This window comes from Trichoderma citrinoviride, assembly GCF_003025115.1.
Source record: "Trichoderma citrinoviride strain TUCIM 6016 unplaced genomic scaffold BBK36scaffold_4, whole genome shotgun sequence".
Taxonomy (NCBI): Eukaryota; Fungi; Ascomycota; class Sordariomycetes; order Hypocreales; family Hypocreaceae; genus Trichoderma; species Trichoderma citrinoviride.
This window is the reverse complement of record NW_020194712.1, coordinates 848,143-866,478: the sequence shown is the minus strand read 5'-3', so window position 1 is coordinate 866,478 and position 18,336 is coordinate 848,143. Positions and strand designations below refer to the sequence as shown.

The 18,336-nt window shown below is 55.5% G+C and overlaps 7 protein-coding genes across 7 annotated transcripts in view; 3 read left to right on the top strand and 4 right to left on the bottom strand.

The window, feature by feature from the left end:
* BBK36DRAFT_1194697 (hypothetical protein) overlaps window positions 1–920 on the bottom strand; it is a gene marked incomplete at both ends in the record, with an annotated part of 1,667 nt that extends 747 nt beyond the window's left edge. The window contains one exon of the mRNA XM_024896865.1: window positions 15–920. Coding sequence (XP_024751352.1) covers window positions 15–920 — 906 coding nt within the window. The remainder of the gene's footprint in view (window positions 1–14) is intronic.
* Window positions 921–1,528: 608 nt separating this feature from the next.
* On the bottom strand, window positions 1,529–4,373 carry BBK36DRAFT_1114007 (WD40 repeat-like protein; the record flags this gene model as incomplete). Its single annotated transcript, XM_024889974.1, has 3 exons — window positions 1,529–4,059; window positions 4,113–4,140; window positions 4,197–4,373. 3 exons carry the CDS (start codon window positions 4,371–4,373, stop codon window positions 1,529–1,531), a joined length of 2,736 nt encoding a protein of 911 aa, XP_024751351.1.
* A 384-nt stretch (window positions 4,374–4,757) lies between these two features.
* BBK36DRAFT_1194693 (hypothetical protein) lies at window positions 4,758–6,461 on the top strand (the record flags this gene model as incomplete). Its single annotated transcript, XM_024896864.1, has 4 exons — window positions 4,758–4,793; window positions 4,853–5,170; window positions 5,230–5,408; window positions 5,471–6,461. The coding sequence occupies 4 exons, from the start codon at window positions 4,758–4,760 to the stop codon at window positions 6,459–6,461; spliced, it is 1,524 nt and encodes a 507-aa protein (XP_024751350.1).
* Window positions 6,462–6,970: 509 nt separating this feature from the next.
* Window positions 6,971–9,141, bottom strand: BBK36DRAFT_1134806 (AB-hydrolase YheT). Its single transcript, XM_024892427.1, has 9 exons — window positions 9,119–9,141; window positions 8,766–9,078; window positions 8,101–8,651; window positions 7,954–8,037; window positions 7,758–7,893; window positions 7,584–7,698; window positions 7,396–7,510; window positions 7,206–7,334; window positions 6,971–7,137 (listed from the first exon to the last, which is right to left on the bottom strand). Exons 3-9 carry the CDS (start codon window positions 8,644–8,646, stop codon window positions 6,997–6,999), a joined length of 1,266 nt encoding a protein of 421 aa, XP_024751349.1. The 5' UTR covers window positions 8,647–8,651; window positions 8,766–9,078; window positions 9,119–9,141; the 3' UTR covers window positions 6,971–6,996.
* Window positions 9,142–10,914: 1,773 nt separating this feature from the next.
* On the top strand, window positions 10,915–11,470 carry BBK36DRAFT_168364 (hypothetical protein; the record flags this gene model as incomplete). The annotated part of the gene is made up of 1 exon (XM_024897798.1): window positions 10,915–11,470. A coding segment is annotated over one exon (270 nt), but the record flags the coding sequence as incomplete, so codon positions are not given.
* A 1,817-nt stretch (window positions 11,471–13,287) lies between these two features.
* On the top strand, window positions 13,288–14,288 carry BBK36DRAFT_1194686 (Pkinase-domain-containing protein; the record flags this gene model as incomplete). The annotated part of the gene is made up of 1 exon (XM_024896863.1): window positions 13,288–14,288. Exon 1 carries the CDS (start codon window positions 13,320–13,322, stop codon window positions 14,286–14,288), a length of 969 nt encoding a protein of 322 aa, XP_024751347.1. The 5' UTR covers window positions 13,288–13,319.
* A 1,260-nt stretch (window positions 14,289–15,548) lies between these two features.
* Window positions 15,549–17,165, bottom strand: BBK36DRAFT_1167312 (hypothetical protein; the record flags this gene model as incomplete). Its single annotated transcript, XM_024895031.1, has 2 exons — window positions 15,549–15,863; window positions 15,903–17,165. 2 exons carry the CDS (start codon window positions 17,163–17,165, stop codon window positions 15,549–15,551), a joined length of 1,578 nt encoding a protein of 525 aa, XP_024751346.1.
* Window positions 17,166–18,336: the final 1,171 nt, after the last annotated feature.

Genomic DNA, 18,336 nt, shown 5'->3' with positions numbered 1-18,336 from the left:
GAGAGGAACTCGACGGGGTCGGACTGGCGCGTGAGGGTGAAGCGCTTGTTGGACTGGAGGGCGACCTCCTGGAGGAGCTCGTGCGGCGAGACGTGCGCCTTGAAGGCGCGCGGGTTCCAGATCTTGCGGAAGAGGATGCTGCAGCGCTTGACGAGCTCCGACTTGTTGGAGAAGTCCTCGAGCAAAAAGTAGTTGCGCAGCGGCGAGACGTGCGACAGCGCCTGCACGACCACGTTGAGGTAGTCGTTGTCCTTGATGTTGTTCATGCCGACGAAGCCCGGCGTGTAGGGCTTGCCGTCGAGGGTCCAGCTGATGACGGCGTCGCTGGGCCGCCGGCGGTCCAGCTGGATGACTTCTTCCTTGGTGTACCGCGGGTCCGAGACGTACTTGATGTCGTCGAGCGACTTGCTCTTGACCTCGTAGCCCTCGGGCAGGACGTAGACCTTTTGCGTCTCGAGGTTGATGAAGACGTGGTGGTCCTCGTCCAGGGAGTGGAAGTAGGCGTGCGACTTGACGCCCCGGCCCTGGTAGTACTTGCCGCAGACGAGGCATGCGTAGACGTTGATGTTGGAGAGGGAGACGGAGCAGAGCTTTTCAAAGTCAAAGTCGAGCACGTTGCGGTCTATGGTGTCGAGGTAGAGGTCGTCGTATCCGTCCGCCGGGCCTGATTGTCGGACGGGCGCCGCCATGGGCTCGTTGTCGAGATCTTCGTCGTCGTCGTCATCGTCGTCATCCCTTCGTGCATCTTCCGTGCGCTCTTGTTTTCGCGCATCTGCGTCTGCGTCCTGGTCGAGGCTCTGCGCATCGTCGTGGCTGTTTGCGAGAGGCGAGTCGAAGTCGCCCATTCGAGAGCGCTTGGAGGCGGGCGATGCGACGTCCTGGAGCTCGTCGAGAGCTTCGGAAGCTTGTCGTTTGGACATTGGGTTCGAGGAGGAGTGAGGATCGTGATGGGCTAGGGCGTTGGAGAAGAGCAATGGGGTATCAATGTGGAGAGAAACAGGTTGAAGGAGGTTGACGGTGACGAGGCTGAAATGGAAAATGTCCAGTGGGTCCCGCAGCCTGAAGGTTAGCGGTCTTCATGGTAAGGCTCGTTGGAGCTATGTATGATGCACGATCGGATCGACAGCAATTACATGGGTTTATGTGGCGTTGCTTCTCGTTTCGTAGGAGGTTAGGAGCTGAAGTTGAAAAAGATCAACTGACTTTGAAGCTATTGGTCTCAATGCAGCAATTGGTTCTATCATGGCTCGTTGCAATATGCTGTAATAACGACAGCAGCTTAGACTCCATGTTTAACTCCCAGGTAGGCGTTCACCTCCACAGTGGTCTTCACATGTCTGCAAAAGGCATCAATGTATTACTTCCTTGATCCCATAGAGAGTAGCGAAATGGTAATGCCAATCAACTGATTATATCTACCGTTCATTTACAAGTCTAAGAATTTCGCTACAATATCATCATCTTATGACAGCCCCTTATATCGCCTTTCTGGGAATATGTACTCTCACACATCTCCACGTCAAGCCTCTTAACCACTCATGACAGTGTCCATCTCCTTCATGGCCGCATCGCTTTCGAGTGCAGGGGCGAGGCTGTCCATCTCCTGCAGCGTGTACTCCACCAGATAGCTTTCGTCCACCAGTTCCTCCATGCGCTTGTAATGCCTCTCGGTGTACACCTTCAGACCGTGCATCACATCCTTCAGGCTCTTTTCGCCCCTCGAGCCCTTCACCGGCAGACTCGAGAACTTGGAAGCCGGATAGCTCTTGATCAGCGTCCACAGTATACGCTGCGCCACCGGGGCCGTACGAGCGTTTGTGTTCCAGTCTCGCAGCCTGAGCAGCAGCATGTATATCTGGTCGTCGGAAAGAGTCGCCAGCACCTCATCGACGGCTTTGATGCCGCACAAGCTGCCCTGCTCGGGCTTGCTGGTCGTCACCACAGAGGTGAAAAGGCCGAGCAGACGACCCGGGTGGTTCAGCTGGAGGGCCAGAGTGATGGCCTCCCTGTATGATCCTGCGTGCATGTGATTCTCAAGCTCCTGCTCCTGCTTGATGAGCTCCAATGCGGCCTGAGATGCTGCCGCCTGGGTTTCGGACGTGGTATCTTTCCAGAACGTGACGGTGGAATCACCGCTTCCAGAGACGACCGTGTTTGTCTTTGGATGCACAGCCAAGGCCCAGACTCGATCTTCGTGGTTGTCCAAGGTGCACTCGGCTTCTCCAGAGTTTGCATTCCAGATCTTGACGAGTCCGTCACCACCGGCACTTGCAAACTGAACCAAACCCTTCGACTGCTCTGAGCGCGGAGCCATATTGAGCCAAGTCACCTTGAGCACCGAGTTCGAATGGCCCTCAAACGTACGAATGCAAGTGTAGTCCGAAAGGTTCCAGAGCTTGATGCTCTTATCGCCGCTGCCCGTCAGGATGACGCCCTTGCCCGTGACGGGGCCGTCTTCACCTTGCAAAGCTGGCATCTGAGCCGGTGAAAACTGCACAGTCCACACTCCTCGCTTGTGACCACGCAGAATGCCCTGGACTTCTCCCTCCTCCACGGACCACACCTTGACTGTCTTGTCTTGTGAAGCAGACGCGAAAAGCTGGCCCGCATGGTGTACGTCAATTGCGTTGATGTCTTTGTCGTGGGCTTTTCTCGTAAAGACAGATCTGGCGTTCGACTTCTGTCCTTGTTGCTGGGGCGTTTTCGAAATCTCCCACTTCTTGATCGTTTGATCCTGTGATCCCGTCAAGAGGAAAGGGGGAGGATGATTGAGAGGGTCCGTTCGTGCTGCTGATCCTTCGGGCGGAACAGTACGTGGTAAGGCCACGGCGCCCACAGATTCCGCATGGCCTGAGAAAGTAGCCCAGCAGACATGGCTATTGTTGGCAGGATCAATCCTCCATAACTTTGCAGTATTGTCTTTGGCTCCCGTAGCAACCCAGTGGCCGGACCAGTCAACATCCAGGGCAATGATAATGTCCTCGTGTCCTCGTAGAAGGGCCACATCTTGGCCAAAGAATGGAGTCTCTGACTTTGTCCATGACACCTCCTGAGCTTCCTTGTTGGACTCTACCACAGACACCAAACGGATGTCCTCCGAGTTGGTGGCCAGGGCAAGCAATGAGTGGTCAGGCAGAAGATAGGCCAAGTCGATGATCTCGTCATGGGTACCAGATATCCGGCGGAAGGGCTCCGGCGCGGTGAAGGCTGTTGTGGTGGCCTTTGACGGCAGCTCGTACAAAGCCAGTGTGTGGTCAACCTGCACCAAGAGGATGAAGGGGAGCTCCGGTCGGTAAATGCCGGCAACAATTCCTTCCTCCTCGCTCTTAGCAGATTGCTTCGGCGTCAGCTCGGCCCCCTTATCGGTATCCCAGATGCGCAAGCATCCATTTGCTCCGGCGGAGAATGTGAGGTTTCCATCGTCCACAAAGCCCGCGGTTTCCACGAGTTCGAGACATGGAACGACTTTTCGGATTTTCCACGATTTCGTATCCCACCAAATCAGAGTCTTGTCCCGGCTGGCTGTGACGAGAGCGTGCTGGGCTGGAGAGTAATCGATCGCTTGGACGTCAGACACGTGGGAATCCAAGTTGGCAATGCAGCTTCGCTTGTTCAAGTCCCAGATCCGCACTTTTCCATCCTGGCTACCGGACGCCAATCGGAAGTTGGTAGTGGTAACGGCGTCTGTTTCGTCCTCGTCCTCCTCGTCTGCCGCACCGGACTGCTTCTTCCCACCCTTGGCCTTCCGGTTGGGTGCTGCTGCTCGTGCTGCAACTTCGAAGAAGCGCAGCGCAGAAACCAACACCGAAGGGCCGCGGAACGTGTGTGTGACATAGCCGCCGGCAATGTCCCAGACCTTGATCACGCCATCGGTACCTCCTGTAGCCAGAAGCGTGCCCGTTCGATCAACGGCCAAGACAATGACTGGAGTCGTATGGGGCTTCAGTGTGCGCACCAGGGATGCTTCGATCGAATCGCCCTCTGAGGACCATTTGAGGATGAAAATTCTCATGGACAGTGATCGGGAGCAAACGATAAGATGGGAACCGGACGGCGTTACTGGACAGATGGTTAGTCTCAATTGTCGACACATGGTGAAGGGGGTCACAAACGTGTCAGTGTCGAGATTGACTCCCCGTCCTGTCGTAAAGGTTAGCTTTTCATCCCAAGCTGTACTCGTACATGCCATCACTTACGCCCTCAATTTGCGCCAGATGCTTTCCATTGGTGGGGTTTGTGAGAATTGCATCCTCGCCCAGTGTTGTTGCCAGAATCTGCGCTTTGTTGTCAATGGCAACAGAGCCTCCGGTATAGATTGGACGGATGACGCGCTCGACGTCAAACGTCGTCTTCAAGGGCTGTTTGGTTGCCATGGTGGTGAACTTGGCCGGCTGTGAAGAGGAATCGGGAAGCGCATGCGCCTGTCTGGGAATTATTTTTTGATGCTCCGATAAGATAAGAGCCGGGCTAATGCAAGGACGATGCCGGACAGAGTTGATTGGTCGCGCCTTTTCGCCGCTCTTTAACCGACTGCCTAGTACTGTACTTCCACTTCAACCACCCGCGAGCTCCTGACGGCGTTACGATACGCTGATGTAGATCGGGAGAGCATCCGGGGCATCATAAAACTGTCATCATCCTGCAGTAGACAAAGTATCCCTCTCTATATCCGCTTTACGTGCGGCTTGAGCATCTGTGGATCATGTCTGAGTGAATTGAAATGCTGAGAGGCTTTTACGCTTCTAGAACCACTCACCATGGGGATGCAAGGCCCGCTCGTGGCTCAAGCCCTGGTATGAGTTGACATCCCGACCCTGCCTTATGGGTAACCACTGGGTGCTGACGCATTTAGGGCCGTTCGCCATATGACGATGTAGTCCAGGGAGAAGGCGAGGAAGATACGCGGATGCCGAGGCAGCAGTATGACCATGGTGGGCGTCCCATCAATCCCGATACTGTGAGGATCAACAGGGATATCATCAGGTCGCACAACCAGGTCATGTTCATCATCGGAATCGCTGAACCTGAGAACCCCGGCCCGGAAGTTGACTCGCAGAGGCGACATGGGGCCTATGAGGAGTCGATCGGGTTGAAGCTGGCATCATCAGCTAAGCGCTGTGTGGAGGCCGTTGGAATCTTTGGTGTCAATGGCCTGAGAGACCGGATCCTGGTGAGGCGCTCTCTCCAAGCAATGAACGTTGCATCGTCATGCTAACCACATCTTCTTAGATCTATAAGCGATACTCCAAGATTCCCTTCTGGGATCTCTATCAGCAGGCACGACGGGACTTCTCTGTATCCAGAGATATCCTTCCTGGAGCCCCCGCAAACCTGCTGTCGAATTACATCGAGTTCTCGGTTGCCCGATTATGGCTTGGTGAACAAGAAAAACTGACTGCCAGGCGTTGGTGAGGACCCGCATTATGTTCAACATCGCCATTCTTGCTAATGTGCTGACTCGTCGTCTTAGTATCCACGAAATCTGGTCATACATACGGATTCATCTGGAACTACACATATCTCTCCAGAGACTTGGGTTGATACCAAGCAGCCAATGGCTGCCCAGCCCCTCCTACTTCATCCCTTTCACTGAACAGTCGCCAATTGTTGCTCCGCCACCGCTCGAGAGTTTTGGGATATCATCCATTCTGCAATGGATGGGTGGTCTTCTCATCTGCAATGCCCCATTCATTGTTTTCGTCGTGACCCAACGAATGGTTCGCGATTGGAAGCCGCATATATGGGCCGAGACCTTCAAGCGCCTCCCCAGCACGGTCTTCCGAGGCAAGACGATACCGCAAGCTCCGCCGTCAATGTCACAGTCTTTCATGAACGAAGCTCCTAGTGAGATTCACAGCAATGAGGGAGGGTCGCCGGTCGCGCCTGTGGATGGCCAGTTGCCAAGCGATACGGGTGGCGTGGAGGTTGCCCGTAGGCCGAGCATATTCTCAGCCAGAGGCGATGATTTCGACAGCGATGAAGAGGACAATGATGTAATAAGGGCCACCCTTATCAGCTTTGACGTGGAGGCGACCGAGTCTACGGATGCCCCTCAGGGGCTCTGGAGTGCAGAGCTACGGCCAAGTGTTGCCAATACAGACTCAAGAGGATCTACCACTTTCCAGCCCACATATTTGGATACACTGCTCACCCAGATTCCCGCGCTGCTGGCATCGCACATGCTTGCCAACTCCATGACACGGTTATTGATGACGCCGTATGATGCGACCGCTCTACGACTGGTGGCGCGGGCTTTCTGCGTGAGAAATGGCCTACCTTTGGACGACATATTGGAAACAAACCTTCTCAGTGGCTTCACCTGGACATCGGCCATGAACTATCTGGGGACTGAGTTTTTCCACCTTCTTCTCACTACAGAGGTCTGGGCAGTTTTCACCGGTCTTTCTCAGTATTATCACTTTACTGAAGAAGAGTGGGCGGCTGAAGAAGCAAAGAGCTAGAGCTCAGGATCCTAATGACGATCCGACAGTCTGGAGCGGCTGCTCTTGATATGAACTGGCATACCTAGAGAGGAACCGGCGGGAGATGGGGGTTGAGGACTTTTACCATATTTCATTCCTACCTTGATACTCACCATCCAAGGAGTCTCTACAATTACATTCCTCGGCTTATTGCAACAGAGTCAGCCAAGCCACAATCATCTCAGGGCCTCGTTTGTGGGCCTCAACGGATCAAGATCAAGGGAGTGGCTTGTCAGCACCTTAAATTGGCTACCAAATATTTTGCACCCTGGCGACTATCAACTCTCGTCCTCCCTATCACTACCAGACAGAAGACATACAGAGAACTCACCACGGCTGCTGGTGGTACTCACGCGAAGCAGCAGTGGTTGCCGCCGAAACCCATATATCGAGTGTATTCGTCCTCAAATTTACTCTAGCGTCTCTATCAACGAGATTCATCCATCTCTTTCTATCATATCTGCCCTTTATTATCCCATGCTCTAGACAAAAAGAAGAAAAAGTCTAAGACTTTTTAATTCCGCACAATGTACATCTTACGTCTCATTGGGTCGTACTCGGAGGCGGCGAAAGCCTTCTCCTTGGGTGGGTAATCCATTGGTACGAGGCTGTCGAGATCAACCTTGTATGCCATGTGGTTGAGGAAGTTGCACACCTAAACACATGTGTTAGTGGCTCAAGTCTCATAGACGTGAATGTCATCCCTTTTTGTGTAGTACGTACCGGACGAGTGTTCCAGCGAGTTCCGCCAGTTTCAAACCAGCACAAGTGGCCGCCCAAGGATGTGGTGAGCAAGACGGTGTTGGGGTTCTGGCGGAATTCTTCAAAGGGAATAGCTTCCTTGACCGCAATCTGGAACAAGGACTGTCAGTTTGCTACTGGCTCAGTGGTCTGGCAAAGATAAAGTACGCACGGGGTCATCGATGGCTGAAATTGCTAGAAATGGGATCTTGATGGCGAGGATTGCGTCTGTCGAGGAAGCGTCGCGGTAATACGCAAATTCGGTGGGATATCCCCATGTCGGGCACCTAGATAATGTGAGTCTGCCCGATATTCTTCCACCTGGTGTACCCAATTGATGAGGCTGAGAGGCAAACTTACTGAATCTCCCGATCAAACTCGTTTAGATAAGTGGTGTTTGCGATGGCTTCCAGATCCAACTTGGTGTGCTTTTGAAGTTCTTTTTTATGCCGCTCAATCAAGGACTTCATAGCAGCTGTGATGGGTTATGAGTCAATGGCTTTTCGTGCAGGTGTTTTGGGGACGGGCACTTACTACCCAGGACTCGGAGGTAGAGTTCTTTGCCGATGAGGGTGCTCGACATTGTTCTGCTGGCAATGTCCAGACTGAAGGGGTTTGAGACGGCAATGGCGGCTTTGAGGAGGCACTCTGAACCCTCTTCACCGCAGTACTGGCAAAGATGTTAGCCGGAACTTGATGGCTTACCCATATGAAGGAAGTGAAAACGCACGTTTGTGATGATGTTTGCGCCGAGTGAGAAGCCAATGCCAAAGAGTGGGCGGTTCGGAAATGTCCTCTTCAACCACTTGACCACCTGTGGTTCTCCTCTTGTTAGAATCTCAACATTCTCTTCAGGCGAATAAGGGGGGCAACCTGCCTGTCTGATATCCCACGTTGCGCGGGCATTGTACAGGATGCCGCTGGTGATTTTGCTGCCTGCGCAGCCCCGAGAGTTGACCACGCACATCTCCCAGCCTTGCTCTGGCAGAGGAGCAAGCGTGTGTCTCAGATACACCTCATGAGAGCCACCCGAGAGGCCGTGCAGCACCACCAGCATCGGCTTCGCATCGTCCGACCCGACGTCGGCCCATTCCTCGTCCGAGTAGTGCACCGTCCGGGGCGGCAAGCCTTCGTCCCGGCCCTCGTGAGGCTTCACGACGAAGTCGACGGCAAAGGATCCCTCATAGGCCTCGTGTTCGGCCTGGAAGACCTTGCGCTTGTAGTACATGAGTGGCCCGTGTGGCTTCGTGGCCGTCCACATTGTCTGTACATGGCCGTTGAACAGCAGGGGGTTCAGGTGGCATGGCGGCGTGTTTGACTCGCAGATCTTGAGGAGGTCTGTCTCATGGCCGTCTTTTTCCTTGATTGTCCGTGGAGTTGGCGAATGGGTGAATTCGATCTTGGCTCTTCCTAACCACTCCATTGCAGGGGAATGTTAGATGCCCAAGCTGGTCAAGTGTATTCACCCAAAGGGCTGTGATAAATGAGCACAAGATAGAGGCTGGCAATAGGAAGACGAATAGGCTATCAATGAAACGCCAATCAAGTCTATCTGAGTGAAACAGGTGTACAGTAGAAGAAGCAAATACAGAAGAGAAAAAAGGCCCGCGATCTGATAAGGAGGGTTGTACAAGACAGCAAAACCCACCGGTGGCCTTAGGCCCCATGTTGGGTTTGTACAGAGTACAGCTGCAAGTCGTGGCTCCATGGGCGCGGACAGAGTAGACCGTACAGCGAGGTACATCCGATTTCTGCTTGTATGAGAGGACGGAGAGGTACCTGTTCCCTTAGCAATCGAGGCACAACAGCATGGCCCACCTCCCAAGGCGGCATGTTCACCGAGCCGCGGCAAGTGAATGCTAGAATTCACAGGCGGGATAGTATTCCGTATCTATTCTAGATCAAACTCGGATCCATCGAGGGACCGCATTACTCGTCTGTTGACCTGGATTTTCCTAGTGTAACCTCGGCTTCTGCTTCTTCCTGCGTGTGGAAGAATTGCTGGGGCGTTAGCAGGTACCATGTACAATCAGCACGTCGTCTGCGTAAAATTGCTTCCAGCTTCGAGGAGCCTCGGCACAGTCTTTGTATGCACGTCGCAGTTGATTCCTCTTCCACATGGCCTTTCTCAATTGATCAAAATTCCCGGCCCTTTTCTTGCGAATCGAAAAGCTCCAATCAAAGATAAAGGTGGCGATCCGTTTGCTTCTCGGCTCGCGCCAAGGCGCTAGTACATTCTGGGTATAGCTTGTCTTCCTGTGGACAAGGCATGTCACCTGGTGTGTCACGTGGCCGAGCCGCCTTTTTGGCGTGTGATCCGCACGAAAGAGACTCTGCGTAAGAACATGCAGAGCAAAGCAGAGCAAAGCGAAGCAGCATCACCACGCCACGAGCCCACGTCGATGCTCACCGAGATACAGCGCCCGTGGCTGTCGGAATCTCCCGCAGAAAGGAAGCCGGGATGATTTTCTAGTTCTGTTCATTGCCGCCTGCCGGGGGCGAAGGGGGAGTGTGAATCCCCAGGGAGCTGCTGACTCCTTGACGAGCGATTTGGAGCTTCGTTCCCCCGGAATATCGTTTCGCTACACGAGCCGACACGATCAGGACTGGGCATGCTGGGGCGACGGAGGAAGACGTGATATACTACATCATCGCCAACCCGTGGACGAGCCTGTCCTGTCGCCGGAACCCCACCACCACCTCTTTGTCTGCGCCGCAGCCAGGCACCTGTAAACAGCCTCGCTGTGCCCCATTTGCAACTCCTCCACACGCGAGCGGCATCTCGCTGTGGCGGATATGGCCCTTGGATGATGTCGGCACTGCATATGTCGGATAAAACGCAACCCGCCATGCGGATAAATTATGGCTCTCGACGCCTGAGCCCCTGTCCTCCTAAGGCACATGTTGCGTTGTCTGCCTCTACTCACCTGTCAAGGCAGTCCTCACATGCTGCAAGCGCGGAATCTGGCGGGTTAGGGACTTTGCTTACGACATGAACCGGCACTGATGATGTCGCTCAACCTTTCCGGCCACTTTGCTCGCTATGGTGTTGAGGGAGGAGTTTTCTTTGGCCTTCTATGCTGTTGAAGTGCTCGTCCAAGAACGTGCTGATCGGCCTTGAAGTTCTGCTCTGATTGATGATTGGCTACTCCACCATCAGAGGATCGCTCTATGTCTCCCGCAAAGCAGCAAGAAGCGAAGGACAGGGCAAAGGGAATGGCTACGGCACGGCGCAGCCAACGTCTTGATCAAAGGCCAGACCTACGCGTTTCATCTCTGCACATGATGCTCGGTGGTCAGCTCGCCCATTTGAGACTATCCATCGCCAGCCGACAGACACGGGGCAGCTGGCCAAGTCGCGCTCGCAGGCGATGTTATAATGGGCGACTGATGCTGCTTGGGTAAGTTTCGTAAATGATCCAACGAGGATTGCAACGTATATAGCGCCTTGCTGCTGGTTTATGACGGCTGGAGCATGTGCTGGCTGGTCTAGGCGACTGGCCGTGGTGGGCTGTCGTCTGCATGTCTTGGGAGGATATGAAGTGAAGGAGGGACGTATGAGAACAACTGCCATGACGGTGAAAGCTTGCAAGTGCATGTCCAAGAGATCCGGTGGCTTTGGGGCGTGGCGGAGGTGCGAGAACGGTTTGGGGAAGAGCCGGCGCAGTTTTGCGCGGTTGAGGCTCAAAGGCGTCCGAAAAAGGGCATCATCACGGCGGTCAGTTCTGGAGGGAAGCGCTCGGCCCTGTGGCACCAGGCGCCCATCACGCTCTGCCTCTTCATCATTTTTCTGTTGTCGCTCCCTCTCCTCCCCCTTCTCAACCCTCCCCCTCTCAGCACTCTGCCCTCTCACAAACCCTCATCGCAGCGCCGCCGGTCCCCAGGCTGTGGGACGGAACAAGCCTCTCGACCCTTGCTCCTCCGGCTAAGGTGCGGCGATTTACCAGCGCTGCGACGCTAAAAACTCAGACGAGGTGCAAGTTCAATGGGGCAGAAGACATCGCCTCCGCGTCGCCCTCGACATGCTGCCATGAGAGACGACGGAGGAAGCCATGATTACAGAGAACGGCCTCGATCTGGCAGAGGAGTGACGTCCTCGGATCGACCAGGATCTCCTCCCCACGAGGCCCGTCACAGTGCCGACTACGCCCGTCACCACCATCGCCCCAGAAGTCCAGCGCCAGCGCACCGGCATCGCTCTCGAGACCGCAGCCGGGACTATTCCCGGCGGGAGAGGCCTGCATCCTCGCGCCAGCCCGCCGAGCCCGACGACCTGATCCCTCGCTACCGGGAGAGCAAGGCGCGTTCCTCCGAGGCCAAGGCCAGGACCGCTCGGGGCAGCCGTAGCCGCAGTCGGAGCCGTGACCGAGATCGAGACCGAGATCGAGACCGAGACCGTGACCGTGAGCGAGACCGTGAGCGAGGTCGTGAGCGGGGTCGAGAGCGCGAGCGTGAGCGCGAGCGAGAACGTGATCGCGGGTTGCTTGGCTCACCGTCCTCCTCTAAGCGACACAGGAGCCGGAGCCGCAGCCGCAGCCGGTCTTTGAGCCCGTCACGCAGGAAGCGCTACAAGAAGACTCACAGTCCGCCACCGCGCGGCCGAGACCGAGACCAAGAGTCCAAAGCCGACTCCAAGAGACGAAGACACCATTCGACCGATCGTGATCGTCGAGACTCCTCGCCGCGTCGTCATCGCTCTTCCCATAGATCCCCTGCTCGAGTCGACGAGGAGGACCGCCACCGCTCAAGGCGGAGATCTCCATCTCGATCTCCCGCGAGCGACAGGAGAAGGTCTCGACGCGACTCCCGGCACCGCCAGAGACACGAGGCGCCCCGAAGTCCATCGAGAATTCGGTCCCCGCCAGCTGGCAGCAGTCGGCACTCCATTTCACATCGTAGGGGCTCGCAGTCACGTGTGGGCGAACCTACCCTGACGGTCCGCACTGCCACTGACGACCGGACGCGAGGCGACGTCGATTACCGCCCTGCCCACCGAGACCCCAGACCTCGCTCTCCCCCCTCCCATAGAGACCGGAAGCGAGGCAAGGACTTCCCCGAGCCGCATCACGCCTCGCGGTCGGACGTCGACGACGACATGACGTCTCGGAGCAGCTATCGAGGAGGATACAACCCCGCCTATACTCACCAGTCCCACCACAGCAACGACCCGCGAGGGTATTCCCAGTCTCCCCAGCACTCGAGCTCTTTTCACAATTCCCCATCTCCATCGCCCTATGGCGCTGGTCGTGGCGGGTGGAGCGGGCACCAGTACTCCCCTCAACAGTATGTATCGCCCTCTGTGCATATCCCTGCTTTCGTCGCATGTTGCTAACGGGGATGACTAGGCAATATCCTCCGCAGTATGCTCATGCTGGCGGCGGCTACGCTCCCGCTGGCCCTCCGCAGAACGGATCACAGAACCACTACCACGTGAATCCTCTGCACTCGCCTCCTTATGCAGCACCCACTGGGCCTCAGGGCAGCTATCGAGGGGGTCACCGGGGGAGTGGCTTTCGTGGTAGCTCCTTTGCAAACCGAGGTGGCTACCGTGGCTCTGCCTTCCAAAGCTCTTCTAGGAACCCTGCATCTCAGGCACCACCGCCGCCACCGCCCCCTCCCCCTCGTAGCAATGGCTTGCCATCAGACGAAGAAGGGGATAGAAGGGCCAATCCTGCAGACGCTGAGACAGGTACCGTGGCAGATACCGAAGCTACCGATGCTCCTGAAGATGCTGCTCAGGCACCTTCGGACGACGTACCATCTGCTCCCGCTAATCACACAAGCACGTCCAAGGACAATGCTGAGGCTCCATCACAACCCACGCCCAAGCCAGGCAGCGGAGGCGGCAAGTTTAGCTTTGCTTTCAAGCCGTCTTCAAAGCCAACGCCTACCGCTCCGAAACCTGAGATTTCCCAGAAATTCAACGCGCCGCCAAAGAAAGAGCCTCCTCCGCAGCAGACCCAAACCACCAACCGTGATCGGGAACCTCCTCCAAGCGCTCCTACCGAGCCGTCATCGGCCCGCTCTCGACGAGAGTTTAGGCACCCTCCTGAGGGCCCGAAACTGGCGCCCAGAACGCGTAAAGTGACCAAGATCATGAAGCGGCCGAAGTCCCGACCTGTTCTCCCACCGGACCTGATTGACTCGGATTCCGTCTTCTTCCGAAAACCTGGAAACGAGTCTGTCGTTGGCTCGGGTACATATGGAAAGGTATTCAAGGGGCTCAATGTCTACACCAAGGGGCTTGTCGCTCTCAAACGAATTCGGATGGAGGGCGAAAGAGACGGCTTCCCGGTGACGGCCGTGCGAGAAATCAAGCTGCTACAATCGCTACGACACCCGAACATCGTCAACCTTCAGGAGGTCATGGTGGAGAAGAATGACTGTTTCATGGTCTTTGAGTACCTTTCTCACGATCTGACGGGTTTGCTCAACCACCCTTCGTTTACGCTAGACGCAGCCCAGAAGAAGCACATGGCCAAGCAACTCTTTGAAGGCCTAGACTACCTTCACGAGAGAGGCGTTCTTCATCGGGACATTAAAGCGGCCAACATTCTGGTCAGCAGCGATGGGATCTTGAAGCTGGCAGATTTCGGTCTGGCTCGATTTTACGCGAAGCGACACCAGCTGGATTACACGAATCGGGTCATTACGATCTGGTACCGATCGCCGGAGCTTTTGCTAGGAGAAACCAAGTACACCGCCGCCGTGGACGTTTGGAGCGCGGCGTGTGTCATGGTGGAGATCTTCACCAGACTCGCCATCTTTGCTGGAGATGGGACGGAGCTCAGCCAGCTGGAGAAGATCTACAACACACTGGGAACGCCAACCCGCCAGGACTGGCCTGGGATTACCGACATGGCCTGGTTCGAGCTGCTCAGACCGACTGCCAAGCGAAAGAGCGTCTTTGCTGAAAAATACAAAGACAGAGTCTCCCCTGCCGCCTTTGACCTGTTGCAATCCATGTTCCGCTACGACCCGGCCAAGCGACCTACTGCGTCCGAGGTCTTGCAGCACCCATACTTTACCACCGAAGAGCCGTTGCCCCGGCAGGCAATAGAGTGAGTTTCCTCCTTTTAATAAGCCATATCTCAATGACGAAGTAACTGGCTAACCTCCCATGACAGGCTGGCAAACATTGGTGGTGACTGGCACGAATTTGAATCCAAGGCTCTGCGGAAGGAAAACGAGCGGCGAGACCGAGAGGCCCGCAAGGCCGCCAAGGATGGCACTCGAGAAAAAGATAAGAAACGCGTCACAGAGACTCATGATCGGGAGAGGAGCGTTAAGCGGATACACGTCGATCAGAAGTCGGCGGACGCGGGTGGCGGCACTGCTTCTACTACGACGACAGCTACGAAGGAGTGAATGGAGGTTCAATCTTCATTCAACTTCCCGGCCTTGCTTTGCGAGCTTTCCCCCCGCCCTTTTCTTGTCTGATATATAAGCTGCCGCCTCTTTGTCTCGTTCCCGCCTCGCGGTCTTGGTTCTTGGAAGCTGAAAAGATGAGGAGAGGGCGCTGTGTTGATGTAATACAATGCCGTACATGTGGCACGAGAGAGTCATTTTTTTCTTCCCTCTTTTTTATTTCCCCTTTTGACGTTCTTTATTTAGCTTTCTTTCTTTCTTGTCCACTTTTTCTCTTTCGAAAGGTGTTCAAAAGGGGGGGTCACATCTGGCGTTTGGTGGTTTAACGTGGAAATGGATTTCATCTACTTTTTCAATGTGTTTTCTTCGCAAAGGGAGGGAGGGTGAGGTGAAATACTGCATGGCATGGCAAGTAGGGGGGATGACAGTCGGGGTTATGTTTCGATGAAAGCGCGGGCTTTTGGGGAGAGAGAAAGATGCATGTAGATGGGACGGATTTGAAGAAAACAAGCGGATTCTTCCAGCGTGGAGAAAGTTAATATATGAAAGCCGTTACAGCGGACAAAAGACAAGCCATATGTTCTTTTTGCGTCCTCCGAGGGCATGATTTTGATACTGGGTATAGACGCAGCGGATGCTTAGGACACGTCATGAAACCTCCCATGTTTTCGTCAACTCCTTTTCTTCTTGTGCGACTATCTAGGGAAATAGAAAACAGGTCATGGGTCACTTTAATTCGTCATAACATCATCAATCATATCCCCCGGCCAATGTGGTATCATAAAAGCTTCCCTCCCATGTACACATACCCAATCAAAGCTAAACCAACCAAGCCTTTACCTAAGAAAGATGGAATAGACAATGGCGCAAAGAGGATCGTTCTGTGTTCACCTCCTCTTTGAATTCCCGCTCGACATCGCGTCTTCATATCCCATGATACCCCCTTTCCAATCGGAACTATTGCAGGATCTCGTGGCCCTTGCCCTTGGGCTCGGCTGTCTTTAAGAGTTCCCGGAGACTCCCCTCTGCAAGGCCCTTTTGCTGCTGCTGATGATGGTGGTGGTGATGGGTGGAGGTGGATGACGGCCTCCATGGCATCCATCCGTGAATCATGGAGAGAATGCCACCGCCTGCAGTATCTGTCTTTGTGTGCGTAATGGCTCCCTTTGCCACGGAGAGGCCGACTTGCTTGGGCGGAAGTGGTGTCTCCTTGACGAGGAGGGTGGCGGGTGGTTCCTCATGGGGCTCACCTGGCGCTGTGCGTATCTCAAGCTGGCTCGTCGATTCTTGTGGCCGCGCCGGTTCACTGACGAGACCAGTGGCCGAGGTGCGCGGGGAATCTATTGCCGCGCCGGTATGCCTCGTAGACGGATCGATGAGAGCAAGTGAAGTTGATGACTTCTTCGGCGCAGCGTCTTCCTGGTAAGCGTCACGGCGCTCATCGAGAGTGCCGCTTGAAGAACTGCTGGCCGAGGAATGGCTTGAGCTCTTTTGCGCCGTTCGACCGCGAACCTCCTCGGCAATTTCGGAGGCGGTCTTCTTCCTGCCAGGCTGTTCTTCGTCCGAGGATCGACTGGTCGATATGATGGTCTCTAGCGTGCCTACGGCTCTGCTGTTCCTTCGGGCCATGCGTCTCCGCCTCCGGGCGGATGCCCCTACGCTGTATTCATCGTCTGCGGAGACTACCTGCAGGGTTGGGCCTTGGATGTCATTATGGGCCGAGGCGTTGTAGAAAGAGGTCCCGGATCCATGGGGAGTGTAATGGACCTCGTATTGGTTGCTCAGCGAGTACCTGGACCTGGCACAGATCTCGGCAATCCGGTCTAGATCGGCATTGATATCACCGGCAATGCCGCCGCCCTGCGCCTCGAGGTTGGCCATGAAGCTCTTGAAGCTAAAGGCTTCCACCGGGGGCAGGCGCGCCTCGTCCTCGGCGCGGCCGTTGACGGGCTTCTTTCCAAAGGACAACACCATGTTGCCCAGCATGCCGTGCTCTCCGGACACGAGCCTGGAAGGGACGCCGGCGACCGCTTCGGCAAAGCGGCTGACCTGGGAACCGGAACCGGCACCAATGCCGGAGACGGACGATCCGTGAGCGACGGGGCCACGCGACGAGCTGGACGGCCTGCTGGACGGCACCGGGGGATAATAGCTCCGGACAATGACAGGCTCCGAGTATGTGCTGCTCTGGGCACCGGTCGACTTGGCGTAGCGATGGCTCGGGAAGTTGTGGTTGAGCTCTCGGAGGGCGGTGGTGCGGTATTCTACTGTCGAATCATCGACCGGGATCGGCTTGCCTTCAGCAGTGGAGGACACAAGGCTCGTCGGAGACGGATTAGGCTGGATGGAACGCCTGAGGGGAGGTGGGAGGGAATTGACACCACGATGCTGCTCAATGGTAGTCGATGACGACCGGGGAGACTGAGCAGACGCAGACTGAGCTTGAGCTTGAGATTGAGTGACCAATTGGGGCTCAGACCGGGATGGGGATTGGAATTGAGACTGAGACCGAGGTTCAGACCGAGGCTCAAGATGGCCAGACGACGGCTGAGAGCCAGAGGTGGGCAGAGACATGATGGACAGGGAGAAGCGAGTAGGCGGTTTGATACAATATATGTAAGGCAAGGCAAGGCAGAGCAGAGCAGGCAGGGCCAGTTGGGAGAGGAGTTGGGGTGTTGGGTATCGGCGACGATCGGCCCAGGGTCTCAGCAAGACATCGGGCGCGGAACATGCAAGCTGTGCAGCTCCGAGGGCCTCAAGGCATTGCCGCAGACAGACGGTCGTGTCGATGCGGACAAGGTCCCCGGTCCAGGCGTCGACAGGACAGGACAGGATGGGGGAAGAGGGAGGAGGGCAGGATGCGTGTGCTGTAGGGTGTCCCTCGCTAGTGACAGAGTGGCACGACAGGAGGCAGATGCTAAGGTAGCTGGCGACGGTAGCGTTGGCGGAGTCTCACACGGATATGTATGTATGTCTGTACATATGTAGGTATGTATGCATGTACTAGCGAGCGCAGGCAGAGCGCGGGTGGTAATAGGGCAGACCAGCAGCGAGATGCAGATGTTCGTATGCGCGAGCGTGCTGGAAATAGCAGCAAAGTGGCAAGCAGCAGGCTGGAGGAGGTGGTGGTGGTGTGGCGACGATGATGATGATATTGATGTTGCTTTGATGCTGCCGTGGCAAAGCAGCTGCTGCAGCTCGACGACGGACAACAGAGGGAGAAGAAACGAAAGAGATGGACGAAGAACCGGAGCAGAGAGACGGGCAGCAGAGCGTCGCTTCTGAGGACTGAGGACCGAGACTCTCGGAGGCTGTGATGGTGTAGTCGTAGTAGAGCGAAGCCGCCAGGCTTGATGGGTAAAGGTGCAGTTGCAGTAGTACTCAGTAGTAAGCAGAGTGAGGGGGGGCCAAAGAGACAACTTCAACCAAGAGACCAACAACTGAAGGCAGCGCCAGGCAGCGCAACAGAAATCACCTCGTAACCGGGCGTGGGCGGAGCAAAAAGAGAAATGGATTGATCCATGAAAAACGACGACAAAAAGGAAGCAGATGCAATGCACAAGCTGCACAAGCGCCAATGCGAAGCTGCACGACTGTCGTGGCCGCTGCTCAACGGGCTTCTGCCTTCCGGGGCCGGCCGTTTCGAAGCGTTCGAGTCCGTGGCAAAAAGCTTGGATGAAATGCATGCGTGAATACTTTCAGCCGCCTCTGCTGTGATTTGACAGGACTGCGTTTCTGGCATCAT

Excerpts from the sequence above, each read along its gene's own strand:
- BBK36DRAFT_1134806 (XM_024892427.1), bottom strand. The coding sequence starts at position 8,646 with ATGGAGTGGTTAGGAAGAGCCAAGATCGAATTCACCCATTCGCCAACT. Across the intron at positions 8,038-8,100 it reads CAACGTGGGATATCAGACAG|GTGGTCAAGTGGTTGAAGAG; the intron begins GCAGGTTGCCCC and ends GGAGAACCACAG. Across the intron at positions 7,335-7,395 it reads TTTCAGCCATCGATGACCCC|ATTGCGGTCAAGGAAGCTAT; the intron begins GTGCGTACTTTA and ends TCCTTGTTCCAG.